This window comes from Oryzias latipes, chromosome 2, assembly GCF_002234675.1.
Source record: "Oryzias latipes chromosome 2, ASM223467v1".
In the NCBI taxonomy this organism is placed as follows: domain Eukaryota; kingdom Metazoa; phylum Chordata; class Actinopteri; order Beloniformes; family Adrianichthyidae; genus Oryzias; species Oryzias latipes.
The window spans coordinates 9,115,152-9,139,524 of NC_019860.2; the positions used below are offsets into that span (position 1 = coordinate 9,115,152).

The 24,373-nt window shown below is 44.5% G+C and overlaps 3 protein-coding genes across 4 annotated transcripts in view; 2 read left to right on the top strand and 1 right to left on the bottom strand.

The window, feature by feature from the left end:
- Nucleotides 1-24,373, top strand: part of LOC101169839 (NLR family CARD domain-containing protein 3) — a 1,010,604-nt gene that overhangs the window by 920,334 nt on the left and 65,897 nt on the right. The gene's annotated exons all lie outside the window — the stretch shown is intronic.
- LOC105355408 (NACHT, LRR and PYD domains-containing protein 12-like) overlaps nt 1-24,373 on the bottom strand; it is a 768,227-nt gene that overhangs the window by 606,579 nt on the left and 137,275 nt on the right. The window lies entirely within an intron of this gene.
- The window catches only part of LOC101169588 (gastrula zinc finger protein XlCGF57.1), a 30,742-nt gene continuing 6,605 nt past the window's right edge, over nt 237-24,373 (top strand). Inside the window, exon 1 of the mRNA XM_023962479.1 lies at nt 237-688. Within this exon, the coding sequence (XP_023818247.1) occupies nt 544-688 (145 nt within the window). The 5' untranslated portion in view covers nt 237-543. The remainder of the gene's footprint in view (nt 689-24,373) is intronic.

The following is a 24,373-nucleotide window of genomic DNA, read 5'->3' on the forward strand; positions in this document are numbered from 1 at the left end:
TGAAGCCCCTGCAGCAATAAAAGCAAACAAAACATGGTATTTACCTGTTAAATTTTATTTCTTTCTCCTTCAAGAAGTAATTCCTCCAATTTTGGCAGTTAAAACCGGCACAATGAAGTGGCATTTTGCAAAAAATGTGTTCACATGCATGCATTGCAGCAGTAACTTGACCTCACCAAGATGGCGGTGCTCTTCTCCCATGAGGAATCACGTGATGTCTCCTCTATCGATACAACTCATTGCTAACCGCCAATACACCACAGAAGAACAGTGGCGCTAGCGGGTTAGCAGCATTAGCTTCTGTTCGGGAGACGGTGGTGTTCTGTTGGGACGTTTGTAAGGTGTTTGGACAGAAAGGACGATACGTGGTTCGTGTGGGAAGTCTCAGCATTTTCCAAAGTGTCGTAAATGAGTGAAGAATTGTTGAACGGAAAGACAACGTGGATTGCTGTGATTGTGAGACTAGCAGATGATCGATCGGAGCTGCAGTGAAGAGGACGGCGGAGTTTGTGGGAGTTGGAGCTGAAGATCGGAGCAGGAACCATGTCTTCAGAACCTCAGGAAGGTTCTGTCAGAGAACAACTTTCTGCTGCTGAAGGAACCATCGTCCAGAACGAGGAGGAGCTCTGTCGTCAGCGCAGACTGCTGGATAGCAGCTGGAACCCGCAGCTTCAGCTACATGTTATAGGTATGTTTACTGCATCCACTTGCAAATAGATCCATGAATGTGGTCCTTTTCTTTTTCTGAGCTTCTGTTTGGCCCCAAACTGTGGTGCTGGGTAGCAGCAATATCGCCGCCGTGTCAGTTTTACCGCTAATGTTAGCTTGGGGTTGTTAGGTAGAGTGTAAACAAAGGGATTATGGGAAATCAGTAGGAAGCTATTGAGTGTGTTTGAGATCGCCTGGTGCGCGGTGTATGCCGGTTAGTTTTTTTGCTCCGACGGCACATGTCTATCAACGTGAAAATATCACGAGAAAGGGGCTTTAGCAAGGCCTCAACCTAGTCGAGCACAGTTGGAAATGTGGTACTGTGCTGCCGACAGTGTTGCCAGATAGAGTCACAGTTTTCCAGCCCAACAGTCATCAGAAAACCGCCAGACCCCGCAAAAAACGAGTAAGCCCTGGCTGCAGCCTGCAGAATGGCTCAACGTAGTGGAATGCTGGAACGCAGAGGAATGTGAACACGCTGTGGAATGTTAACCCCGCCCACGCTGAGCCCGTGCATTTGATTCACCTTTGTCACAGCAGTTGTGATTGCAGGAAAGGGGAAGAATCAGTGGAGCACATTTTGTGTTATTGTGAATTGTATAAGGAAGAAAGAGAACAGAGGGGAGGAAAATTTGAATGGTGCAATTTTTTTTATGTATCACTCAAAAAAATGATTCAAGTCCCTCTTTCATGTAACACAATAAAATTTTGTTTGTTTTATTTAAAAATATTTATTTTAAAAGAATGTATCTACATTTAATTGACCTAACACAAAATGTATTAATAGTTTTCCCTATAACTCCAGTACAGTGATCCCTCGCTATATCACGGTTTACTTTTCACGGTTTCGCCACTTCACGGATTTGGATTGTGCATTGTGTTCTGCATTCTGATTGGCTAAAAAGTCACACAGCGAGTAGCTCAAGAATGGGGCCCTTTGATGAGCCGTTCATTACAGTTCGCCAACATAATCGATGGGGGCATGTCGGTGTATAAGGATCTTATAGCAAAGAAGAAAAAAGAGCGACAACAACTGCCTATCACTATGTTCCTCTCCCGAACAAACACACCTGCAGCTGCACCGCGGGCTTCAAAAGGAAAAAACGCTGCAGAGGATGCAGCGGCTCAGTAGGAAGAGCAGTGAAAAAGAAGACCGGAGTCACTATCTGTCCCACTGTACTTTTTTATTTTTTCCATAATCATTTTAAATTTTCTTCCGTTTAATCCACTCGGGTCATGGTGGGCGGGGCTAATCTCCGCAATTTAAAGCCTACTGTTCTTATCGATGATTGAAATTATTATTTGACAGCACACTACAGAAGTTATTTGTTGAAAAAACGTTTCTAAAGTACTTTTATTTGTTAAAAAAACAATTGATTTAGCCTGTTAAATGGTTTGTTCTTTCTTTTCAATGTATAAAAGTGTATTTCATTGTATAATAATTGTAAAAAAAATATAGGTTTCTACTTCACGGGATTTGCTTATCACGGGTTCTATTTGGAACGTAACCCCCGCGATAATCAAGGGATCACTGTGATCCAAAATAATTTAGTTCAAGTAAGGGGCATGCTGTTGAATGCTGTTTTCCTGTTTCTCTTTATGCTTTTTGCCGTCTCACGGCTACAATTCTTCACCTATTTTAACCATTGAACTATTAAAATGTTCAGCTCCTTCGTCTAATGTAATGCCTGGTATGACTATTAGTCCTTCAAATCCTTCGACTTTTCAAAAGTGAAAACTTTAGTTAGTTTTTTCCACGTAAAAAACGAAACTGTGGCATGAAATCTTTTTTTTCTGGCGCCGGACATGCCGGCAGCCTGTCACAGTAGCTCCGAGAGTTTCGCTGTGTTTTTGTGTTTTTTTTTTCGTGCTACCAACCTCAGTCGGACTTTCACTACTATGGATGTACATATAGCGAGGTTTGAAATATGTGTACTTTTAATTCTTTGCCTGTTAAATACGGCATCCGGAGACCCGTTCAGCAAGGGCTCCATTGTTTACACACGGAATCAGCTGATAGCACTGTGCAACACAAAGGTGCTCCCGGGACAACGACCGGAGATCCCCGTGGAACTACAGAGAAGGAGACGGGGCTGCAGAGCTGGAGTGAAGCGTCGGGAAAAGAACAGACGGTACAAACCATGCGTGCGGTCTGTTATTATGGGGAACGTGAGATCTCTCCCCAATAAGATGGAAGAGCTGACAGCGCTAACCAGGCTGCAAAGGGAGTACCGGCAGTGTAGCATCTTGTGCTTCACGGAGACGTGGCTGAATGAACTGACGCCGGATTCGCACGTCTCATTGGATGGTTTTCAGACCGTGAGAGCGGACAGGAAGGTAAAGGAGAGCGGTAAGAAGGAAGGAGGGGGCATCGCCATGTTTGTAAACAACAGATGGTGTAACCCAGGACACATCAGAGTAAAGGAGCAGCTCTGTAACAGGGACATTGAGCTGCTAGCTGTTAGCATGCGGCCGTACTACCTCCCGAGGGAGTTCTCGCAAGTCATCGCGATAACAACGTACATCCCGCCCTCTGCCGATGCTGCTGCAGCATGCGAGCTCCTACACAGTGTTGTATCAGAGCTTCAGACATCGCACCCCCAGGCCCTGCTTCTGATCTCCGGGGACTTTAACCACGCCTCCCTGTCTTCCACCCTCCCCACATTCACCCAGTATGTAAATTGCAAGACCAGAGACAATAGGACACTAGACCTGCTGTACGCAAACACCAAGGATGCATACACCTCCTCCCCCCCTCCCCCCACTGGGTCGTTCTGACCACAACTTGGTTCATCTGATCCCTGCCTACATACCCATGGTAAACAGACAGCCACCCACCAGGAAGTATGTGAGGAGATGGACAGAGGAGGCCAGTGCGGCGCTGAGGGACTGTTTCGACACCACGGACTGGGATGTGCTATGCAGGCCACACGGGGAGGACATCGACAGCCTGACAACCTGCATCACAGACTATATAAATTTCTGCGTGGACAACACCGTACCTATGAAGAAGGTACGGTGCTTCTCCAACAACAAACCCTGGGTGACCCCAGAATTAAAAACTCTTCTGAAAGAGAAGAAGAAGAGGGTTTTCAAGACTGGAAACAAAGAGGAGCTGAGGAGGATCCAGAAAGAGCTGAAGAGAGAGATGAGGAGGAGTAAGGACAGCTACAGGAGGAAGCTGGAGGAGCGCCTCCAGGAAAACAACACCAGAGAGGTCTGGAGAGGCCTGAAAACCATCTCTGGACACGGGAGGGACAGCGGAAGGGGCCCGGAAGCGGGAAACCGTGGATGGGCCAATGAACTTAACCTGTTCTTCAATAGATTTGACTGTGCTCCTGCCCCCTCCCCCACCTCCCACAGCCCTGACCAAACGGCACCCATAAACCACCCCCTATCCTCAACCCCCCACAACATCCCCACCCCCGAGAACACCTCTGAACTGCCATCAGAAACACACCTTCTTCCACCACACTCTGCTGGGGGGATCCATTCACCCCAACCCCCACCCAACACAACAGGGCTCCTTTCACATCACCCCTCCAACTTCTCCATAACCACGAACCAGGTGAGGAGGGAGCTGAGAAAGATCAAACCAAGGAAGACTACTGGCCCAGATGGCATCAGCTCCAGACTCCTCAAGGACTGTGCAGATCAACTCTGTGGGGTTTTCCTGAACATCTTCAACATGAGCATCAGTCTGGAGAGAGTTCCGACCCTGTGGAAAACATCCTGCGTAGTCCCAGTTCCCAAGACTGCACGTCCCAGTGAGCCGAACCACTTCAGGCCAGTAGTCCTAACTTCTCATCTGATGAAGACCATGGAGAGGATCATCCTGGACCACCTCCGTCATCTGGTGAATGACAACATGGACCCGCTGCAGTTCGCCTATCGTCCAGGAATAGGTGTGGAAGACGCTGTCATCTACCTGCTGCACAGATGCTTTTCCCATCTAGATGACACTGGTAGCACTGTGAGAGTCATGTTCTTTGACTTCTCCAGTGCTTTCAACACCATCAAACCATCACTGCTCAGGGGGAAGCTGGAAGGAGCTGGAGTCAACAGTAGCCTGGCTGCATGGACCATCGACTACCTCTCCAACAGGCCGCAGTATGTGAGGCTTCATGGCTGTGTGTCTGATGTGGTAGTCTGCAGCACTGGGGTACCACAGGGTACTGTGCTCTCTCCTTTCCTCTTCACCCTGTATACATCGGACTTCACACACAACACCGACAGCTGCCACCTCCAAAAGTTCTCTGATGATACAGCCATTGTCGGGCGGATATCTCAGGGAAACGATCTGGAGTACCTGGAGGTCATCACCAACTTTGTGGACTGGTGTGCTCTGAACCACCTGCACATCAACGCCAGCAAGACGAAGGAGGTGGTGATCGACTTCAGCAGGAAACCACATCTGACTGCACCGGTGAACATCCAGGGCTTGGACATCGAGGTCGTGGAGGACTATAAATACCTGGGTGTTCACCTAAACAATAAACTGGACTGGACACACAACACAAATGCCCTGTACAAGAAGGGCCAAAGTCGTCTCCACCTGCTCAGACGACTGAGGTCCTTTGGAGTGTGCAGGACACTGCTAAGAACTTTTTATGACTCTGTAGTGGCTTCAGCCATCCTTTATGCAGTTGTCTGCTGGAGCAGCGGAAGCTCGGAGAGAGACAGGAAGAGACTGAACAAGCTGGTCAGACGGGCTGGCTCTGTCCTGGACTGCTCCTTGGACTCCATCGAGGAGGTGGGTGAGAAGAGGATGTTAGCCAAGCTGACATCAATCATGGACAACCCCTCTCACCCACTGTACCAGACTGTTTCAGACCTCAGCAGCTCCTTCAGTGGCAGACTGCTGCACCCACGATGCAAGAAGGAACGCTATCGCAGGTCCTTCATCCCAGCTGCTATCAGGCTGTTCAACACCAGCCTAAGTAAATAGTTTTTCATAGTTTTGTTTTTTATTCACTGTACAAAACTGTATATACAGATGACCTCTATATACCTGCACATCTCTTTCCCTGTTTATTTATCAGAACACTCTTACTTTTGTATATATTCTTTCAAATGTGTGTCTGTCTAACTTGTCATTACTGTTCTGTACATACTTGTGCCAAACTCCATGCTGCTGTGACAAGGAAATTTCCCATTCGTGGGATTAATAAACAAATCTAATCTAATCTAAATCTAATCTAATCGTTTCAACTCGGCTTGTCCCAATAAGACAATACACGACGAGCCTCATTTATAGAAATAAGGAATCTATTTCTTAATCTATTTCGGCCTCATGTTGGCACCGGAGTGTTAGCTCAGTGGATTAGTTAGTGGGTTTATAACACAGAGGTTCCGAGTTCGAATTTGGCTTTAGACTTTTGTTGCATGATCTTTTTCCTTTGCCTTTCTTGATAAAATTGAGTTCGACAAATTAATTATATTTCGTTACATGGAAGAATTTTCTTTAAGGTGGGGTTACTCATATTTATTGGATGGAAATCCGGACAAAACAATTAAATTGAGTTCATCAAATGAGTTATTTTTTTGAGTCTGTGAGGCCAGACAAAATTTATTAACTCCCTAATACATGTACATGGAAACTTGTAAAAGGCATAAGAAGACAGCAATCACTGTATAAATTCTCTAATTCAATTAAATATATTTTTTTTATTTAGCGCAATGAAAAACAATGAAAAAGGGATCATGAATACAAAGAATGCATTAGGCAAATACTAAACTTTAACAAAACAGACTAAACTAAACTGAGATTCCTGCCCTTAGACCCCCCCCCCCCTTCACGGTATGGAAAAACTCCTTAAAAACCGGTAGGTGGCCATATTGCACATGGAAACTTGTAAAACCAAAGAAGAAGACAGGCTCAATGTGGGCGGGGTTAACATTCCACAGCGTGTACACATTCCTCAGCGTTCCAGCATTCCACTATGTTGTGCAGTTCTGCAGGCTGCAGCCAGGGGTAGTTGCAAAAAACCACCCAACCGGGGGGGGGGCAAAAAATTGAATAATATATAAAATTGAATTGCACATTCACAAATCACAGATGTAGAAAGGGGATATTACTCGACTGGCTTTTTCACTACTACCTGTCCTGTCTAAAAGCACAATCATTTCAATCTATCCATCTATAATTGGGAGAAACAAGAATACACAGCTTTTGTAGATTTTTTTCCCCTACTGGACTGATTAAGTACCCGAAGCGGTGATTTTTCAAAATAAAACATTTCTCAAAATCAAAGATAGTTCAGACTATTAATAAAAGGAGTACAGTATTGAATATTTCTTCAGCGAACCGGCCTTCTTCCATTCATTTTCTTAACCCGCTATAACCTATGTATAACCTCTTCCATCCTTGTGCTGCGCTTGCGTCAAAGCACCCCGACTACTACCGTGTCAACCTGCTGCTATGATGACCGTATTTAGCGCTCTCTGTGTTGGACACACTGGAGGAGCGCGGGGGAAACAGCTGCAGAGGATTTGAACAGGTGAACAGGTAGAGAGGAAAAGCAGGTGGAGAGTTGGGGGAGGGGCTTTGGCTTCAAACTGTCAGAGAGATGGAGACACAGGCGTCAGATTCAGACGCAGCTTTCACTGCGGGAGTTGAAGCAGAGACTTTGTCTGGGATGATTTTATGAACTCAAACATGGAAACATGATTACCAAGTAGAACTCTTCAAAATAATAAACCTGATCTCTCCATATTCTCCGTGTCCACCATGCACTGATAAACACAGACATGCAGCGATCAGACCATAACGTTAGCTCGTAGCTCCGCCCACACGCGACCGCGGTGTCAGCTTTAAAGTTCACGGAGCTTCAGAACATAAGACTTCAACAGCCACCCAGCCTAACGTAGTCCGCTATTATATATTCATGAGGGGGAAAAACCCGCCGAACAGACCCTAAAACCGCCCAAATTATGCGTACCCGCCCAAAGCCATTTTTACCCGCAAATTTAGAACCAAAACCGCCCAATTGGGCGGAAAACCGCCCAATCTGGCAACACTGGCTGCCGATGAGCCGCCCACCGACTACAAAACAATACATTGTGGGAAACAGTGTCCTGATGGTTGTTGTAATTCATTTTGATGTTGCTCAGAAACGGCTGATCAATAAAGGAAATTTGTTTGTTCTGTTCTATAACTCTTTTTGCAAATAGTGAAAAATGACCCAGACTTATTTTTATATAAATGGTTGTGGAATTATATCACTCATATTACTTTGTCATTCGAAATTATTTTACTTAAACTTCACTTGTAACTTTTTTATTTTTTCTACTGAAAAACTATTTTGGTCATTCAAATCCTAACTACAGAAGCGTATCTGTCTCATAATTCAAAATAAAACTCAATACCAGAAATGCTTTTTCATTTTCACAATAAAGCTGCGTTCGTTAGCTTCAAAATAAAATGATAAAATCAATCCCACAAACACTTGTTTCTTTTTGTTCTTCAATACTGCTAATTCTGCCACTTAATTAAAATCATAAAAAATGTATTTGATATTTAACTTTCAAAAAGTTCTCTACTAAATGTGTATCAAAATTAAGTTAGAAATATTTGACTCCATAATATTAAATGTAATCAACCTGTCGCTTGATTTATTTCCAGTCAGCAGTTCCAGGGGGGAGGCGGGGAGCTGGAAACAGCAGGAGATGATCTTCTAAATGTGATTTTATTATTGTTGTGATTAATATTACGGGTCTGTTTGCTCATCGTCTTGTCTTAATCCGTATGGCCAGTGCTTTATTCTTTGCCGCACAGATCCGGAAGAAGGGTTAACATTAGGCTAATACATGCCAACAACAACATTTAGTTTAGGATGTAGTTAAAATCCGTTCTGTCACTGCATCTTGGCTGCACATAAATATGTGGGGATAACATCAGCCTTTTAGTTTGTCTGGACAAGTCTGGAAACACAAATTTGCACGATTGTTTACACGGCTTCTTAGGACTGCATAGAGCTGCATTTCTGCATTCAACAGCTGTGTGTGGCTTTTCTGCCCGGAGACACAGTTCTCCCAGAAGACATGGTTCTTCCAAATCCGGCAGAGCAGTCTAACAGACTATATAACAAAGAACCCTCTACTGCCCGCAAACACGAAGCTACGAGTGCGGCTGCACTGATCAGAGACATGTTTCGCTTGCGTGGAGCAGCCGGTGTAGGTACCATAACCGTTCGGCCTGGAACCTCCGTTCGGGCTCCTTTCGACTGAAGGCAACGTCACACTACGGTAACCCCACTTGGACAAACTACATAGCGTTGAGATCTGCTTGGGCTCTACAAATTTTCATTCCACGTTCCCTTTTGTAACCTAAAGTTATTTTCCCTCATTAATTGTGTCTGACAATATTCTTTGTTATTTTTATAAAGACATTTTGCCACAATCCGCTTGTTATTTCAGTTTCAGTTCAGCCGTGGGTGAAAATGTTGTTAGCACGGCTAAATGTTCTTCCTGGTCCATTCTGCCAACAATAAAGTACTGGGCACACAGATTTAAAAAACTATAAGCGAACATGCATTTAACAATAATCATAACAATAATAAAGGCACGTTTAGAAGACAATCTCGCTCTGTGTGGGAGCTGTTTGTTTACAACAGTCTTCATTATATTTTCTTCTATGGTAGTATCGTAATTTTTCCAGACCAATCACGATCTCACACGTCATCGGACCAACGTACATCCAATCACGTTATGTGACGTCAGCATTAGTCCCAGGACCCCCAACGGAAGTTCCAGGCCGAACGGTTATGGTACCTACACCGGCCGGTCCTGCTCGTGCTGCAAAGCCTCCTCTGGAGCGCCACACAGAGTGAGCTCTGATGTCATCGCCCCGTCTCCCCCCTGGAAATGCTGACTGGAATTGATTAATGGGACAATTTTTGTGCGGTGGACGAGAAAACAAAAATGCAATCCCCTCTTTGCATTATCGCTTTAATTACCAGTGATGAAAGTCTTCCGGGAATTCCCGGAAATCCGGGTTTTTGAGCAAACCGAACGTACTTTCCGGGAAATAAAGACCTGATCTCTAGGGACAAATCGCTTTCCGGATTAGAAAATGGTCTGAAATCAGCTAATTTTAGCTTTATTTTCTATATTTCTCCGCAGATCGCTTCCTCTATGGTCGTGGCCATCTCTCGTCTTCCCGGCCTAATTGACCAATGACGGGACGTTTTAGTTGCTTTCGGATGCGTCGACGGGTCTGATTGGCTCTGTCTGCACCACGTGGTCAGCGTGACTTGCTTCCCTAGAGACCAAAACTGGCGGACCCACGCTAAACTTTCACAAACACATCTGAAGAGTTTGCGATCAAATTTGTGTTAAAATAATGGCAGGCATCGTCATTATTGAGCGTGGTCACGACCTCAGTTGTGAGAAGACGATAAAAAACAAATTGAAGTGGTCTTGGCTGGAAAAAAAAAAGATTTTTAAGGTAGTGTAGGTCAAATACTTTTTTGTGTAAAATAATCTCAAAACCACATTTTGAAATAATTTCAATTTTAGTTTTGAGTTTCAGTTTTTATTTTGAATACATTTCTCTATCTAATTTATTTGTATTTCCTAATTACCATGATTTAGTTCAGTATAGTTGACATTAATTATAAGTATTTGATGGTTTGGACCCGCACTCCCTTAAAAAATAATGTTTACAATGTTTAGTTTAGTTTGTATGTTTGTTTTGATATTTCCCAGATTACTTAGTATTGGTGTTAAAGAATTGATGTATTATGTTATAGAATTATAGTTTAAAGCAGATCCCATATTTTGATGTAATTATAGTTTGAGAAAACAGTGCAAGTGGATGTTGTACATCAGTCATTTCTAAAGCAGAAATAATGTATAAATAACTGAGGTATTTTCATAGAATATCATAGTTACTGGTGTTCTTTTTGCCATTTGGGGCTTTGATGTTACTATATTTTAGCAATTGTATGTTTTGCAGCTTTAAGGAAAAGCGTAGATTGTAGGATTGTGTTACTTTGAGCAATTTTCCAAATTCTTTTTTAGGACCAGCAAGTCCTTAATGGAGAGTCAAACTAGGGGTTTGAATGACAAATCATGATGCTCCAATTAGTCTTAGTTTCTTGATAAAGAAGTGAATAACTAGCTGCCAGAATGCACCAGAATGCATCTAAGACCACGTATTTTTCCAAAATTTCGCTCTGTGCCCGCCATATCGCTCAAAGAAAAGTTCAGGGATTTTTTCCTTGCCTGACTTTCATCACTGATTACGCCAAACAATGAGCGGTGTTAAAGTAGAAAATAGGAAACCGCTGTTAGACAGATTGATTTTTAAAAAAAAATTTTTGAGTCAACAAACACAGCTTAATTGTGAAAATAAAGACGCCCTAAAAAATAGAAGCCCTAGAAGTCAGAGTGCTGGAAAAGAAAATTCCAGAGAAAAATGAATCGTTTTAAATGAAAAATTCAAATTAATTATTAAAATCGATTTATCACCCAGTCCTGCTCTCCATTATCAACTTTTTTATTTTATTTGTCCTGTCTAGCAGCTGAGAAAACGGGTCATAGCTGAAGGCCTCTTGTGTTGGACAGATTTTACTCATTCACACTAGAAATCAACTGATATGAGTTTTTTAGGGCCAATACCAATTATTAGTGGTCAAAAAGTCTGATGACTGATATTTAAAGTGATGTTCATTTGCAGTAAAAGAACAGATCTGGCTTTCAAACATAGAAAAATACAAACCGCAAGAATCAACTTAATTAATACAGTGGGCCAAAAAGTATTTAGTCAGCCAACAGTTGTGCAAGTTATCCCACTTAAAAAGATGAGAGAGGTCTGTAATTTTTATTATAGGTAAACCTCAACTATGAGAGACAAAATGAAAAAAAAAATCACATTGTCTGACTTTTAAAGACAAGTACAGCTCTCTGCTTTCTTGGGCTTCTGTTTTTCGAAGAAACGTCAGTTCGTCTGCCTCCCTCAAAGCACAGACCTAAAAATGGCAGCGGCCAAAAAGAAGCTTGTTCTGCAACATAAACATGCTTAACTCTATCGCCGGGGGATTTTCACCTAAGAAAAACTATTGACATGAATTTCATTAAAGTCAAGGAGTATGTACCTTCACCAGGGAAGAGTCACATGTCGTAGGAATAGATGAACAAAAGACCAAGTTTCTAGTATCAGTTTAGATTAGGATTTTATGTTCTCAAATTCCTAATTTTTCAGTAAATGTTTTAAGCTTTTATTATAATAAGCTTTATTACAGAGTCAAGGTCCATTTACCACAAAAATACACAAAACATATAAAAGACTTAAGGATAAAAATAGAACACTCAAACAAGTAAGGAACTTCCTATGTTTTTCATTTTGTTACACATACCACAGTTGAAAATAAAATAAAAAACACTCTAATTTATCATGTGTTGTGTGTTTTTGATCTATTTTTGGTGACAACTACTTTTTGTTGGGTATATTATATCGGGTAAAAATGACCCGAGGCCCAGTGATGGTGTAACTTTTTATCGTGAAAGTGTTTTAGGGTTAGTAAAAAGGTGTTGTTTTGGAAACAGTAGTGTCGTTAGACTATGATACTCTGCCAGGGGTTCTAAAAGTTTTTGTAGCAGACTGGGGGCCAATTTTGGGAGGAAAAAGGGGGAAAACAGGAAAAGTTGTTTTTAATAACTTTAATGACAAAGTGTCATTTGTAAAGTTAACCAGGCCCTCCAGATGTTTTCCCCAGTTGCTGTCAGAGGTTTCTGCCCAGATCTTCTATTCGTCTAGTAATTGTATCATTTGACGGATATCTTATCCGGCAAATGATACAATTACTATATTATTATATCTTTTGCTCTGGACAATGTCAGCTACTTCCAGCATACATTCTTTTTACAAACTTCCTGTCACTTAAGGGGCTTGCCCCGCCGGGCCATTTCCAAAGCCACAACGTAGCTAGTTACTGTCACAGCTTCTCTGGATTTAGCCATTTTTGGAAACATCTTGTGTCCAGCATAGCCTCATTGTAGTTGTCGGAGCTTATTGTTGCGCTCCTCGCCGGTAAATTTGTCATATTTTTTATGATTTGTAACATAGACACGATTTATTTTGAATTGTTTGAGCATTGCACTTACCTGCTTACAAATAAGGCACACGACTTTATCCAGCTCTTAAAGTACGACAAAGTAAGTATTTGTCCACTTAGCTTGAAATCCCCTATTCTACTCGCCAACGCAACGTTTTTCCTCAAAAACGCTCTGCCTCTCTTTTACAGAGGGCCAAAAAAAATCTTCCTGCAGGCCCCCATTGGCCCCCGGGCCGCACTTTGAGAACCCTTGTACTATGGTAACTAGCTGTTCCATGTGGCCCCTATATGTAGTCACGGCCTGGTTTAAAGTCAGACGTGGCACATAAATGTCCGTAAGATATTCGTTTAAAATATATTTTATAAATATAATATTAGATAATTAAAATAATTAATAATTAATAAAATAATTAATTAACTTTGTATGGAAGTTTATGAAGATCACAAAGCCAGAAATCTTTGCATCGTGCACATTTCTTTCCCGGGCCACAGCCTGCTTTTCTTTTAAATTCTCCAGAATCTGAACCACCTTCTGTCTTCTGCATTAAAGCACCAAAACATTGGTCATCATGACACAAACAAAACACAGAAAATACCAAGGAGACTAATGTTGTCAATATCCAATCAAACACGTTGTGTCTTCCAATAGTGGCTCATCTCTAATAGCTAGATGCCGGTGTCCAATAAATGCGACAGGTTTTCGTTCCTTTAGATCAGGGGTCGGGAACCTATGGCTCGCGAGCCATATATGGCTCTTTTGATGGTCACATGTGGCTCGCAGACAAATCTTTAATTATACTTTTTTTTTCATTAGACCAGTCCTTTTCGGGCGCGATGCGATGCCAGAGGCGCGCAGTAGTAGCGGTGCTTGGAGAAAAAACTATCAGTTTACTATTATCTATTATTTCACAGAGTTTGTACCACCCGGAAACCTGTGAATTGCCGTGCCAAAAACTGCGCGCTCTCGTCTCTGAGAAAGAGCGCGCAGTTGCGGGGACGGGATGTGTGAGGAAGAAAGCAGAGGGTGGGGGTGAGGGGTTGTGGGGACAGGCTGCAGGTGAATCGCGCAGGGATTGTAATAACGTAAAACCCGATGCCCGTCACTCACTGTGTTTGGCTCCGCGTCTGCATGTGAGCAGTCTTTGTCACATCTACAGAACATTCAGACCTACCTAAGATCACGTTTAAAGTCTCAACGCCTGCATGAAGCAGAAACTCACCACGTATCAACCAGACTAGACAATCAACAAAACTACCACGAGAAATACTCATCATTTATTAGCAACAGCATAACAATGTTATTAAAAAGGATCCACAGACTTATTGTACTTTAAAAATGTTGAAATTACATCAAATGCACACATTCACTTGTATATTTAGTTTTAAAAATATTGTCGCGGACTGAGTTTAACTTGGCTGTCGGGCCGCGTTAAAAGTTCTGGGGTTCATTGAAGGCATCAAGCAGAGATCTGATTGGCTCTCAGTTCTGTCGCTCAGCCTGTTGTTAGGTAATTTGGACCAATGGGGTTCAGCTATGGGCCGAATAAGGAAAATGGGAGGGCTGGAGCGGGGGCAGGGGAATATAAAGTTGGGAGAAACGCTCTCTCTCGTCTCGGCAGGAGAGATTCAGGAGTTGATGAATTAGTTGTACGGCGTTTGTTGCGGTCTACAGTAACCAGAATAAAGAACTTTAAAAGAGGTTAAGTCTCCGTGCCTCAGTGTGGGAAAGAGACACAACAATATTGTATGGCTCTTTCGAAATTACATTTAAAAATGTGTGGCGTTTATGGCTCTCTCGGCCAAAAAGGTTCCCGACCCCTGCTTTAGATGCCGGTCTCTAACAGTGGCCTGGCTCCTTCAGTTCCTCACTCTGACCCAGCAGTGTGTGTGTGGTTTTGGTGACTGTTGTCTTTTGTAAGCTGTTGGTATTGAGTTAAACCTGGATGGTTTTCTCTGAAGGGCAGCTTGTTATGGCCCGCAGCAGCAGTCACTGACTGCAAGGACCATATTGTTTTCGCAGTTGGAACGACGACTTCGCCGCCTTTCAGCGAGAATTTGACCCCCGCCGCATGCTCGAAAAGTCACCAAAACCTGCACACACCTGGGATAAATTGCAAATGAATTTTCCACAAAGTCAACGTCACCCCCCCGAAGACGATGACATCACGGCCAGCGATCTCGTCAAAAAAATGAATGGGCCGAAAATCGCGTATGGGGCCGAACAAAATGTACTTCAAAATACAGCCGCCATCGGCGGTTTACCCGGCCGGTTGGCTGCCTCGGTCCCGTCGAGGCCTGACCAGAGCTCTTCTAGGGCCGGCGTTTGGGGGTGGGGGCCTGGGCTTGCTCCGGGGGGGGCCGTCGCTTTCTGGCTCCTCTCTCTCTGTGTGGGGGGGGTGGTGCTGGGCCTGGGGTGTCGGCGCCTCCGGGGGTGGGGCCCCTGGGCTGGGTGGGCCTGGCCCCCTTGCTGGGGGGGGGGGGGGGGGGGACAGCTGTTTGACCACCGGGGGACAGTCTATCAGCTGTCCCCAACTTGCCCCCTTCCTCATATAACCTCATAATAGGGTGAGGGGGTGGGGGGCTTAGCCTGCGATGAGCCTTGGGGGGGGGGTTTACTAGGCAGTGGCCCCCCTCCTATGGTTGCCGTATGGAGTGGGCCCCCCCTCTTTCGGTTTTATTTGCACCTTAGACATGTAGGGCCCTTGGTAGGGGGGGTGCTTGGACATCACTGCCAGCAAGCAGCGGATGTCCTCCTAGCACCCTACCCGCCAATTTTAACCGCACCTTAGACATTTAGGGCCCCTTGGTGGGGAGGGTGAGGGGACGTCACTGTGAGTAATCAGGAGATGTCCCCTTAGTGCCCTACCCGCCAATTTTAACTGCACCCCCCCTAGTACACACACACCCCTCCCCCCTCAATATATACATCCCAACATAAACACACACACATGCACACACACACCATCTCAAACACACATACACGCACACACATTTTGCAAGGAAGGTGGGACCTGGTTCCATCTGTCCCCTGCCTCTTCCCTGGTGGGGGGTGCGGGCCCCTTTGCAACGGCAGCCGTGTCCCCGGGGTGCCGGCTTCCTGGGCCCGGCGGTGCTCTCTCCGCGCGGTGGGGGAGTTCACATTACATCTGAGCCGGGGGTGTCTGGTCCCTGGGGGGTGGGTTCTGGTCCTTGCTCCTGAGTGCTGGGCCCCGCCAAATTTCCAACTGTGGCCGAGCCTGGTCGGGCCATATTTATAACACCCCTTGTGGGCCCTCTTTTTTTTCCCCTGGGTTCCCCCCTCCTGGGCGGGGGCGGCGGGCCCCCTGCCTCGCTCCTCCCTGGACCAACCGTGGGCCGGGCGGATGGCTGCCTGGAGTGCGGAGCGGGTCTCCCTTGGGGGGTCCTGGCTCGTACCTGGGGTTGGGGCGGGGGGATGCCCGGAACTCCTGGGCGGTGGTGGGGTGCTCGTTTGGGGCTGTGGGCGTCCTTCTCCGGTGGGGCTCTGCGTTGGGTTCTCCCGGCGCGGCGGGGGGGCTGCTCTCCTGGTTGGGCTGGGGCGGCGCTCTCTTTCCCTCCGTGCTTCCCTGGCCTCTGGCTCTGGGGGCCTTGCGGCGGCCCTGCTGGCCCTGGCCTGGGTGGCGGGCTTGGTCGCCCGGGCGGCGGTTGTTCCCTGCCGGTTCCCGTGTGGCGTTGGGGGGATTCCGGCTGCCGCTGCTGCTGCGGTGGGGGTCTTGGGGTGGGGATGGCTGGGCACTCTCCCTCCTTCTTTTCACGTTCCACCATCCATTTTAGAAGAACATAAAACTTCACCTGAGCACTGGTGTTAGCTCACCTTTGCACTAATAGCTTGCATGACTGAATGACTGAAATATTTCACACTAGTTGGTTTTAAGGCATAAGTATGCGTGTGTGAACACTATCTGTTTTGTGTACATGTCGACAGGTGGACATTTTTGCAGCTAGCAGGTGTGTTTATAACATTTGAGTGTGTGTGTGGACGGGCCCCGCCCTTTTTGTACTGCATTTGAACCTTACCATAATGATTAACAACCAGTAAACTTGATGCTGTATGCTTCTTCATGGTCTTATCCCCCTTCCCCTCCTATTATCACCCCCTACCCCCCCCTCTCTCTAGCGTCCCTCTCTCTTCTTCCCCTCTTTCCTTTTCCGTCCGGTCCAACACCAAAGATTTTCAGACATGATTGAAATTAATAAAGTTTGGCCTCAATTACAAAAGGGGTTTATTCAGACATACCTTTGGTTTGTCAGAAGATTAATAACCCCTCTTGTTAAAGCAAAATATGTCCAACACAAGAGGCCCTCAGCTCTCGTCTGTCTGCCCAGCTGTTGGACAGGACAAGTTAAAAAAAAAAAAAAAAAAAAAAAAATACAGCCGCGAAACCAAGACACACGTGTCGGGGATATCCCAAAGATGTTTTGAAATCATTATGGGACGGCCGCACGACCTACGGCTTGGCGGCCATTTTGTGGCTAACTCTGAGAATTGGCGATTTTCGTGTTTTCCCGCAAAATGGGGAAAAGACACTTTTGTTTGAACGATTTTCACGCCATTGCACACACTTGCTGCCAGCTCCAGTCTACAAACACCCCAGAAGTGTCGTTGACCTTTGACCTTGGGAAAAGGCCGCCATCTGGAATTTTCTCAAAAAAGCACTTTTAGCACCAGATACAAACGAAAACTCGTCGTTGGAATTTCATCAATCAATCGTCTCGTAACTTTTCGGGCACCAACGGCCAGCTACTCTGGACAAAATGTTGGAATTAGAAGTTGTAGATTTTGAACGGCGTGCGCGTGGCGAGCTAGCAACCGTTGCCATCTTGGTTAGCTCGCACATTTTTAATCGGAATGTCGTGAAGAGGAAATATGCGATTCCTTGGCCCGCGCTGAACAAAACGATGTTACGCTCGACAAGATCGATAAAGGAATGTGGGCGTGGTAAGCAAAAAACCGTCGCAAAAAAATGTGCCGACTCGGCAGAAACGAAAAAATGCGGAACTTTTTTTTTGAGAATCGACTAACAAAACCAATATACCCTTGTCCGCGATATCCAAAGGACGTTTTGAAATCATTACGGGATGGTGACACGACCTACGGTTTGGCGGCCATTTTGTGCAAAAATCTGTATTGGATTCAATCGTAAACCTGTCGTTGGAATTTTCATCGATTGTCTCGAAACTTTTTGGGCATCAATGGCAAGCTACTGTGGAAAAAATGTTGGAATTAGAAATTGTAGATTTAAACGGCGTGCGCGTGGCGAGCTAGCAAAGTGGCGCACTGTTATAACTCCTATGTTTTCAAAGGACTACTGTGAAATTTGAATGCATGCATTAATGCTTGAAACTGAATACATTGAAAAACACTGGATACGGACATATAAGGAATGTGGGCGTGGTTAGCATAAAACCACTGTTGCTAAGGTCAACAAAAACTTTACTTTTACCGATTTGTCCGAAACTGACGTCAACCTGTTCGTCCTCCCGAGGGGACCAAAACATAAAATAGTTGCTATGGAGATAAAATCAACAGAAAAGCCGCCATTTTGGAAAAAGTGGGTGTTTTATCAACTTATGACATATAGCTCTCACCAATGGAGGAATGTGTTTTTCTGATTCAGTTGATGATGCTGATCGCTATGCTAGCACTTTTAGCCACATTAGCATAGCTAGCATAGTTAGCATAATTAGCATTTTAGGTAATGTGTTTTTCTGAGTCAGTTGATGATGCTGATCGCTATGCTAGCACTTTTAGCCACATTAGCATAGCTAGCATAGTTAGCATAATTAGCATTTAGGTAATGTGTTTTTCTGAGTCAGTTGATGATGCTGATCGCTATGCTAGCACTTTTAGCCACATGAGCATAGTTAGCATAATTAGCATTTTAGGAAATGTGTTTTTCTGAGTCAGTTGATGATGCTGATCGCTATGCTAGCACTTTTAGCCACATTAGCATAACTAGCATAGTTAGCATAATTAGCATTTTAGGTAAGTGTTTTTCTGAGTCAGTTGATGATGCTGATCGCTGTGCTAGCACTTTTAGCCACATTAGCATAGTTAGCATAGTTAGCATAATTAGCAAATGCCGATTTGACTAGCCTTTATCAAAAGTGGGCAGTGAGGGCGGCTGTGGTGCGTAGAGGTGGGCTCGGAAGGCGGGTTGCGTCTGCGGGCCATACAACGCCGCTTGCGGCTTTAATTGCTGTTTACTTTTGAGGCTTCAGCTTGGTTTGGCAGAGAGTAGACAGTAAAGGTATTGGAGATGAAGTGGAACAAAGCTTCTGTATGTCACAACCATCGATTGGCCAGACTGGGTTTGACGTCACCCATAGGAAATGCCTTACTTCTGGCCATTTAGAGCTAAAGAACATAAATAAGCAGCATAAAAAGCAGTGAGTGGTCCAAGTCGGTCTGAGTTGACGTTTCCATGGCAAATACAGCCCATTCCAAATTATTATGCAAATTATATTTTTCTATGATTTTTCTAAATACTCAATGTAAATGACAGTCGGCATAATTTTCAAATCACTAATCATTAGAGTATATATTAAAGGTTACTGAACGAACATCATGAAGATAGTGACATAAAAAAATCTTAAAATTTACTGTTCCACATTATTACAGACAACAGAATTCCACAACATTTTATAGATTCTAAAGAACTGAAAATTGCTGCATTAGAGGTCATATTTACTGAAATCAAAAGCTATTTGAATTAAAAACATCTTAATAGGGCAGGTTCCATATAAACATAGGAGCGCTTATTTTGTAGCAACTGCACAATTCTTGCATCAGTTGAACTTGTATGTTTTTGGGGTTTTCTGCTTTAATTTCTTTGTAGGATGTCAAAATAGCCTCCCAGAGCTGCAGTTTGGATGTGAACTGCCTCCCACCCTCATAAATATTTTGCTTGAAAATGCTCCAAAGGTTCTCAATAGGGTTGAGGTCAAGGTAGGAAGGGAGCCACACCATCACTTTATCTCCATTTTTCTGCCCATAGCAGCCAAGATGCAGAGGTATTCATTGCAGCATTAGTTGGTGCATTGTGATGCATGAAGATGATTTTGTTATGTAAAGCACCATGGAATAAAGTGATCAGTCGGACACTCCACATTCTTTTCAAAGGTTATTTTTACATCTTTAGGGACCCAAAAGTTTACCTAGGTCAACCAGCTCTTTCCCCATGATCCTGGCCCAAAACACGACTTTGCCACCTTCTTTCTGATGTTGTTGCGTTCTTGGGACCTGGTAGCCATCCACCCATATGGATGCTATACCTAAGCCACATCATCAATTTTTACCGGACCGATAAGTTTCTGCCTGAACGGTATTGCTTAACAGTACCGGCGTAGTGGCGTGGCAACAGCGCAGACATGGCGGGCACTACTTTATTTCTATGTAGCTTAAAAAGACGGACCTTCTCTCTTTTTCCTCACTGCTTTTCCTTTGCTGCTCCTGTGCAAAAGGGAGGGGCTGCTCACACACCCTCACTCAGACACATGTACAGTCCCTGACAAACGTCTTGTCGCTTATCCATTTTGTAGAAACAAAAGCGTATAACCTCAATTTTAATGAATCCATTTCATAAGAGGTAGCTAATACTTCTTGATATTTTAGGCTATTGATATTGCCTTCCACCCTGCAAATGTTTGGCACCCCCCCATACTGGATGTAACCCCAGACCATGATTTTTCCGCCACCAAACTTAACTGTTTTCTGGGTGAATCTCGGGTCCATGCGGGCTCCAGTTGGTCTCCTGCAATATTTGCGGCGGCTGTGATGTAATTCAACTGAAGACTCATCTGAGAAATCCACCTTCTGCCACTTTTCCAGCGTCCATCCTTTTAGCAGGCTGTGGGCCTTGGCAAATGCCACATGTTTTTTCAAATGCCTTTTGTTTAGTGCTGGTTTCTGGGCACTGATACGACCATGGAGGCCATTTTGAGACAGAATTCTACAAACTGTTCTGGTTGACACACGGACTTGAGGTGACCAGGCCTGGTGGAGCTCTGCTGCAGTGGAAAAGGGGCTGGCCTTGGATTTTGGAACCAACAAATGGTCCTTCCGAGCAGTTGTCTTGCGGGGTCTGCTGGACCTGGGCTTGTCAAAAACATCTCCAGTCTCTTCAAATCTTTTTCTTATATTTGTACTTGACGCTGAGACACATTGAAGGTGTCAGCCACCTCAACAGTGGATCTGGTCTTCAGCCTCTTGATAATCAACACTTTGGTCTCAGGGTGAATCTTAGGCATGTTGTCAGAGGTCAAGTGTCAGTTGATGTGAAGGCCTGGTGTGCCGGGGTTCTTTTTATACACACCCACTAATTCATTGATCAGTAATTGATCACGGGTGAGGCTGTAATCTAGGATTGGGTGCATCATATGACATGGCGACAAAACTTTTGTCTTGCCAAAATGTGACCTTTCTGTGTTCATTAAATGATCAATCTTTCTTCAGTGAAGCAATTTTATTTTAGTATATTGAACATAATTTAAGAGGGTTTTAGCTTTCATACGAGACATTTCTAAAACCAATGGATTCATTAACAGTGAGGTTATACGCTTTTGTTTCTACAAAATGGATAAGCGACAAGACTTTTGTCAGGGACTGTATTTCTCCACTGACAGTGACAACAAACACACGCAACTGGCAGGGCAGTCGCAAGCGAAAAGGTCCAAAGTGTGGCTGTATTTTTTTTCAAAATAGTTGTAGATAGCGCGTGCTGTCTCAAATCTATCAAAAACATGGCTGTAAGGGCGGTACCGCCAGTAACTTCTTCAAGCACCGTGCTAAAATACACCAGATTGTAGCAGAGAGGTGCGCCGGATTTGACCGTCCGAGTGAGATGTCTAGCACCACTATAGGTTTAACATTTGTGTATGCAAGCAGTACACATATGGAGCATGTGACGCAAGTTTTGTTTATCAAAGATAAGGGCTGGAACTGTTAAAATTAAGGAGTGGGAAAATGAATCAGCACTGTAAAAAATTAAAAACAATGACCATATAACACTGACAGGTTGAAAGTTTATATTGTGCCATAAAAGTAATAAAGTAAAGCTATGAGTGGCGTTGTATGGCCCACAGGCCTACCTCTAAGCTCCCCCGCCATTGCTGCCCACCTTTACGTACACCAGTGACAGTTCTGGCACAAATGACGCCCTGGGCGAGTCACACCAGTAGCGCCCCATGGTACAAGCCCCTTTTTTTTAGACTTGTCCTGTCCAACACCTGGATAAACAGATGAGAGCTGAATGCCTCTTGTGTTGGACATATTTTACTTTAACAACAGGGGTTATGAATCGTCTGACAAACCAGAAGTATGTCTGAATAAACCCCTTTTGTAATCGAGGCCAAAGTTTATTCATTTTAATCATAATTGAAAATCTTCTGTGTTGAACCGGACGGAAAAGGAAAGGAGGGAGGAAAAGAAAGGGATGCTAGACAGGGGGGGATAGGAGGGTGATTAAAGAGGGGGGGGGCATAAAGCAACAAGTTGCTGAATGGTTATAATCATTTAAATGATGTTCAGATGTAATGCAAGTCTATAAGGGTGGGGCCTGTCCACACACACATTCAAATGTTACAACCGTTGGCTCCAAAAATGTACACATTACAAATAATGTTCATACACGCATACCTATGCATTCAAACCAACGTGTGTGAAATATTTCATTCGTTCACGCAAAGTATTTGTGCAAAGGTGAACTTACACCTGTGCTTTAGTGATTGTTCATCTTTTTCTAAAATGGATGATGGAAAGTAAAAAGGAGGGATGTTGGGCTGTTCTCCTGGCGAGGCCCAGCGCACAGGGGCAAGGACCAGAACCCACACCACAGGGACATGGACACCCCCAGGCTCAGATGTGATGTGATCCCCGGCTCTTGGTCTTGCCAGAGAACTCAGGGATCCCTCCATCTGCGTGGAGAGAGGACTGCCAGGCCCAGGAAGCCAGCACCCGAGGGCCTGTTAACCCCCCTCCAGGGATGGGTTAGGGGACAGATGGTCTGAGGTCCCACCTTCCTTGTAAAATGCATGTGTGTGTGTGTGTTTGTGAGGGTGTGTCTGTGCATGTATGTGTGTTTGTGTTGGAGTGTCTATTTTGAGGGGTAAAGAGTGTGTGTACTAAGGGGGTGCAGTTAAAATTGGCGGATAAGTTACTGGGAGGATGTCTCCTGATTACTCACAGTGCCTTTTTAAAACATTAAATACAGAGTACAAGCCGCATGTGTAAGGCAACATGGTCATCCTGACAACTCACGTCCTGACCATCAGAGTAAGTGTGATTCATCAGCACACTGTGGGTGGGGTCAGCATTGCCTCAGGCTCATGTGTTTGAATACATCCTCATCTGCCAAACAGCATGGACCTCTATTCTGTTCACAAGTTCCTCAGTTATGTTTTTTTAATTTTTTTTTGTTTTTTTTTACTTATTGACAATCTTGGTATCATACATAAAATTACAAACAGTAACCATATAATCAACATTACATCCCTCAGTTATGTTGAGGAAATTTACATCCACGATCCCCCATTTCCCATGAGTCTTAGGGGCTAAAGGCGGGGCCAACGCCCGGCTCGCCACACTGTTGTAGGTGTTTAAGAATGAGCAAGTAGCAGCAGTGCATGGAGGGGTGAACGGGAACAGCTCTCCTTCCGCATGTGTCGCGGCAGCATTATGGTAGTAACAGGGCTGGTTAAAAAAACACCAGTAAAATAATTCAGCGGCGACTGAAAAGCGTGCGCCTCTGCGTGGCGCGTGAGTCAGACGTTTCCTTCCACAACAAACACTGTTACTCCGCAGCTCCGCGCTCGCCCCGCGCTCGCCCCGCGCGCTCCTTTTCTCCCCTTCCTATCTTCTCCGTCACCTCTGGCCAGGGCGGCTCCAGGGAGGAGCTAATCATGTCTGTGCAGAGCAATCGGACTTAATACTGTACGTTTTGTGGATGAGGGGCGGATGTGTTGTTACGTGTGGGAGCCATCCGACTGCCATCGGCCCCGCAGCTCTATGTGATCGAGCAGCAGGAGAACATGTCTTCAGCTCACACGGAGGCTGTGAGCTTTTCAATGCAAAATTCCGCTCAGTCCTTAGAAACTGTAAAAACGATCACTTGGATTTGTGTTTCCAGTCGTGTCCCGACAAAATAAAGGCTGGTGTTATTCCCACATATTTACGTGCAGCCAGCCGAGTCACTATGACTCAAGAGGTAAATTCACTCCTGAGCATGCGCTGTTCTCTCTGTCACGCAGCTGACCGGCTTTTCCAAACCTGTTGGTAATGCCAGAGAAGCTACGAGACGATATTTAAAAATCCCAACGATAAGTTGCAGGTGCTATATTATTTTTTTGACGATTCAAGATAGCAACCTCTTCCTGAGGTCAAAGGTCGACCAAACTCCAGGAAATTTTGTCAAAATCAAAATAAGTTAATTTTCCCATATTGTTGAAAATAGCGAAATCACACATTTTGGCACAAAATGGTCGCCAAACCGTAGGCCATTTTGCCATCCCATAACCCGACAAGGTTATATCGGTTTCATTGTCGATTCTGGAAAAAAAAATCAGAATTTTATTTTGTTTTAGAACATTTC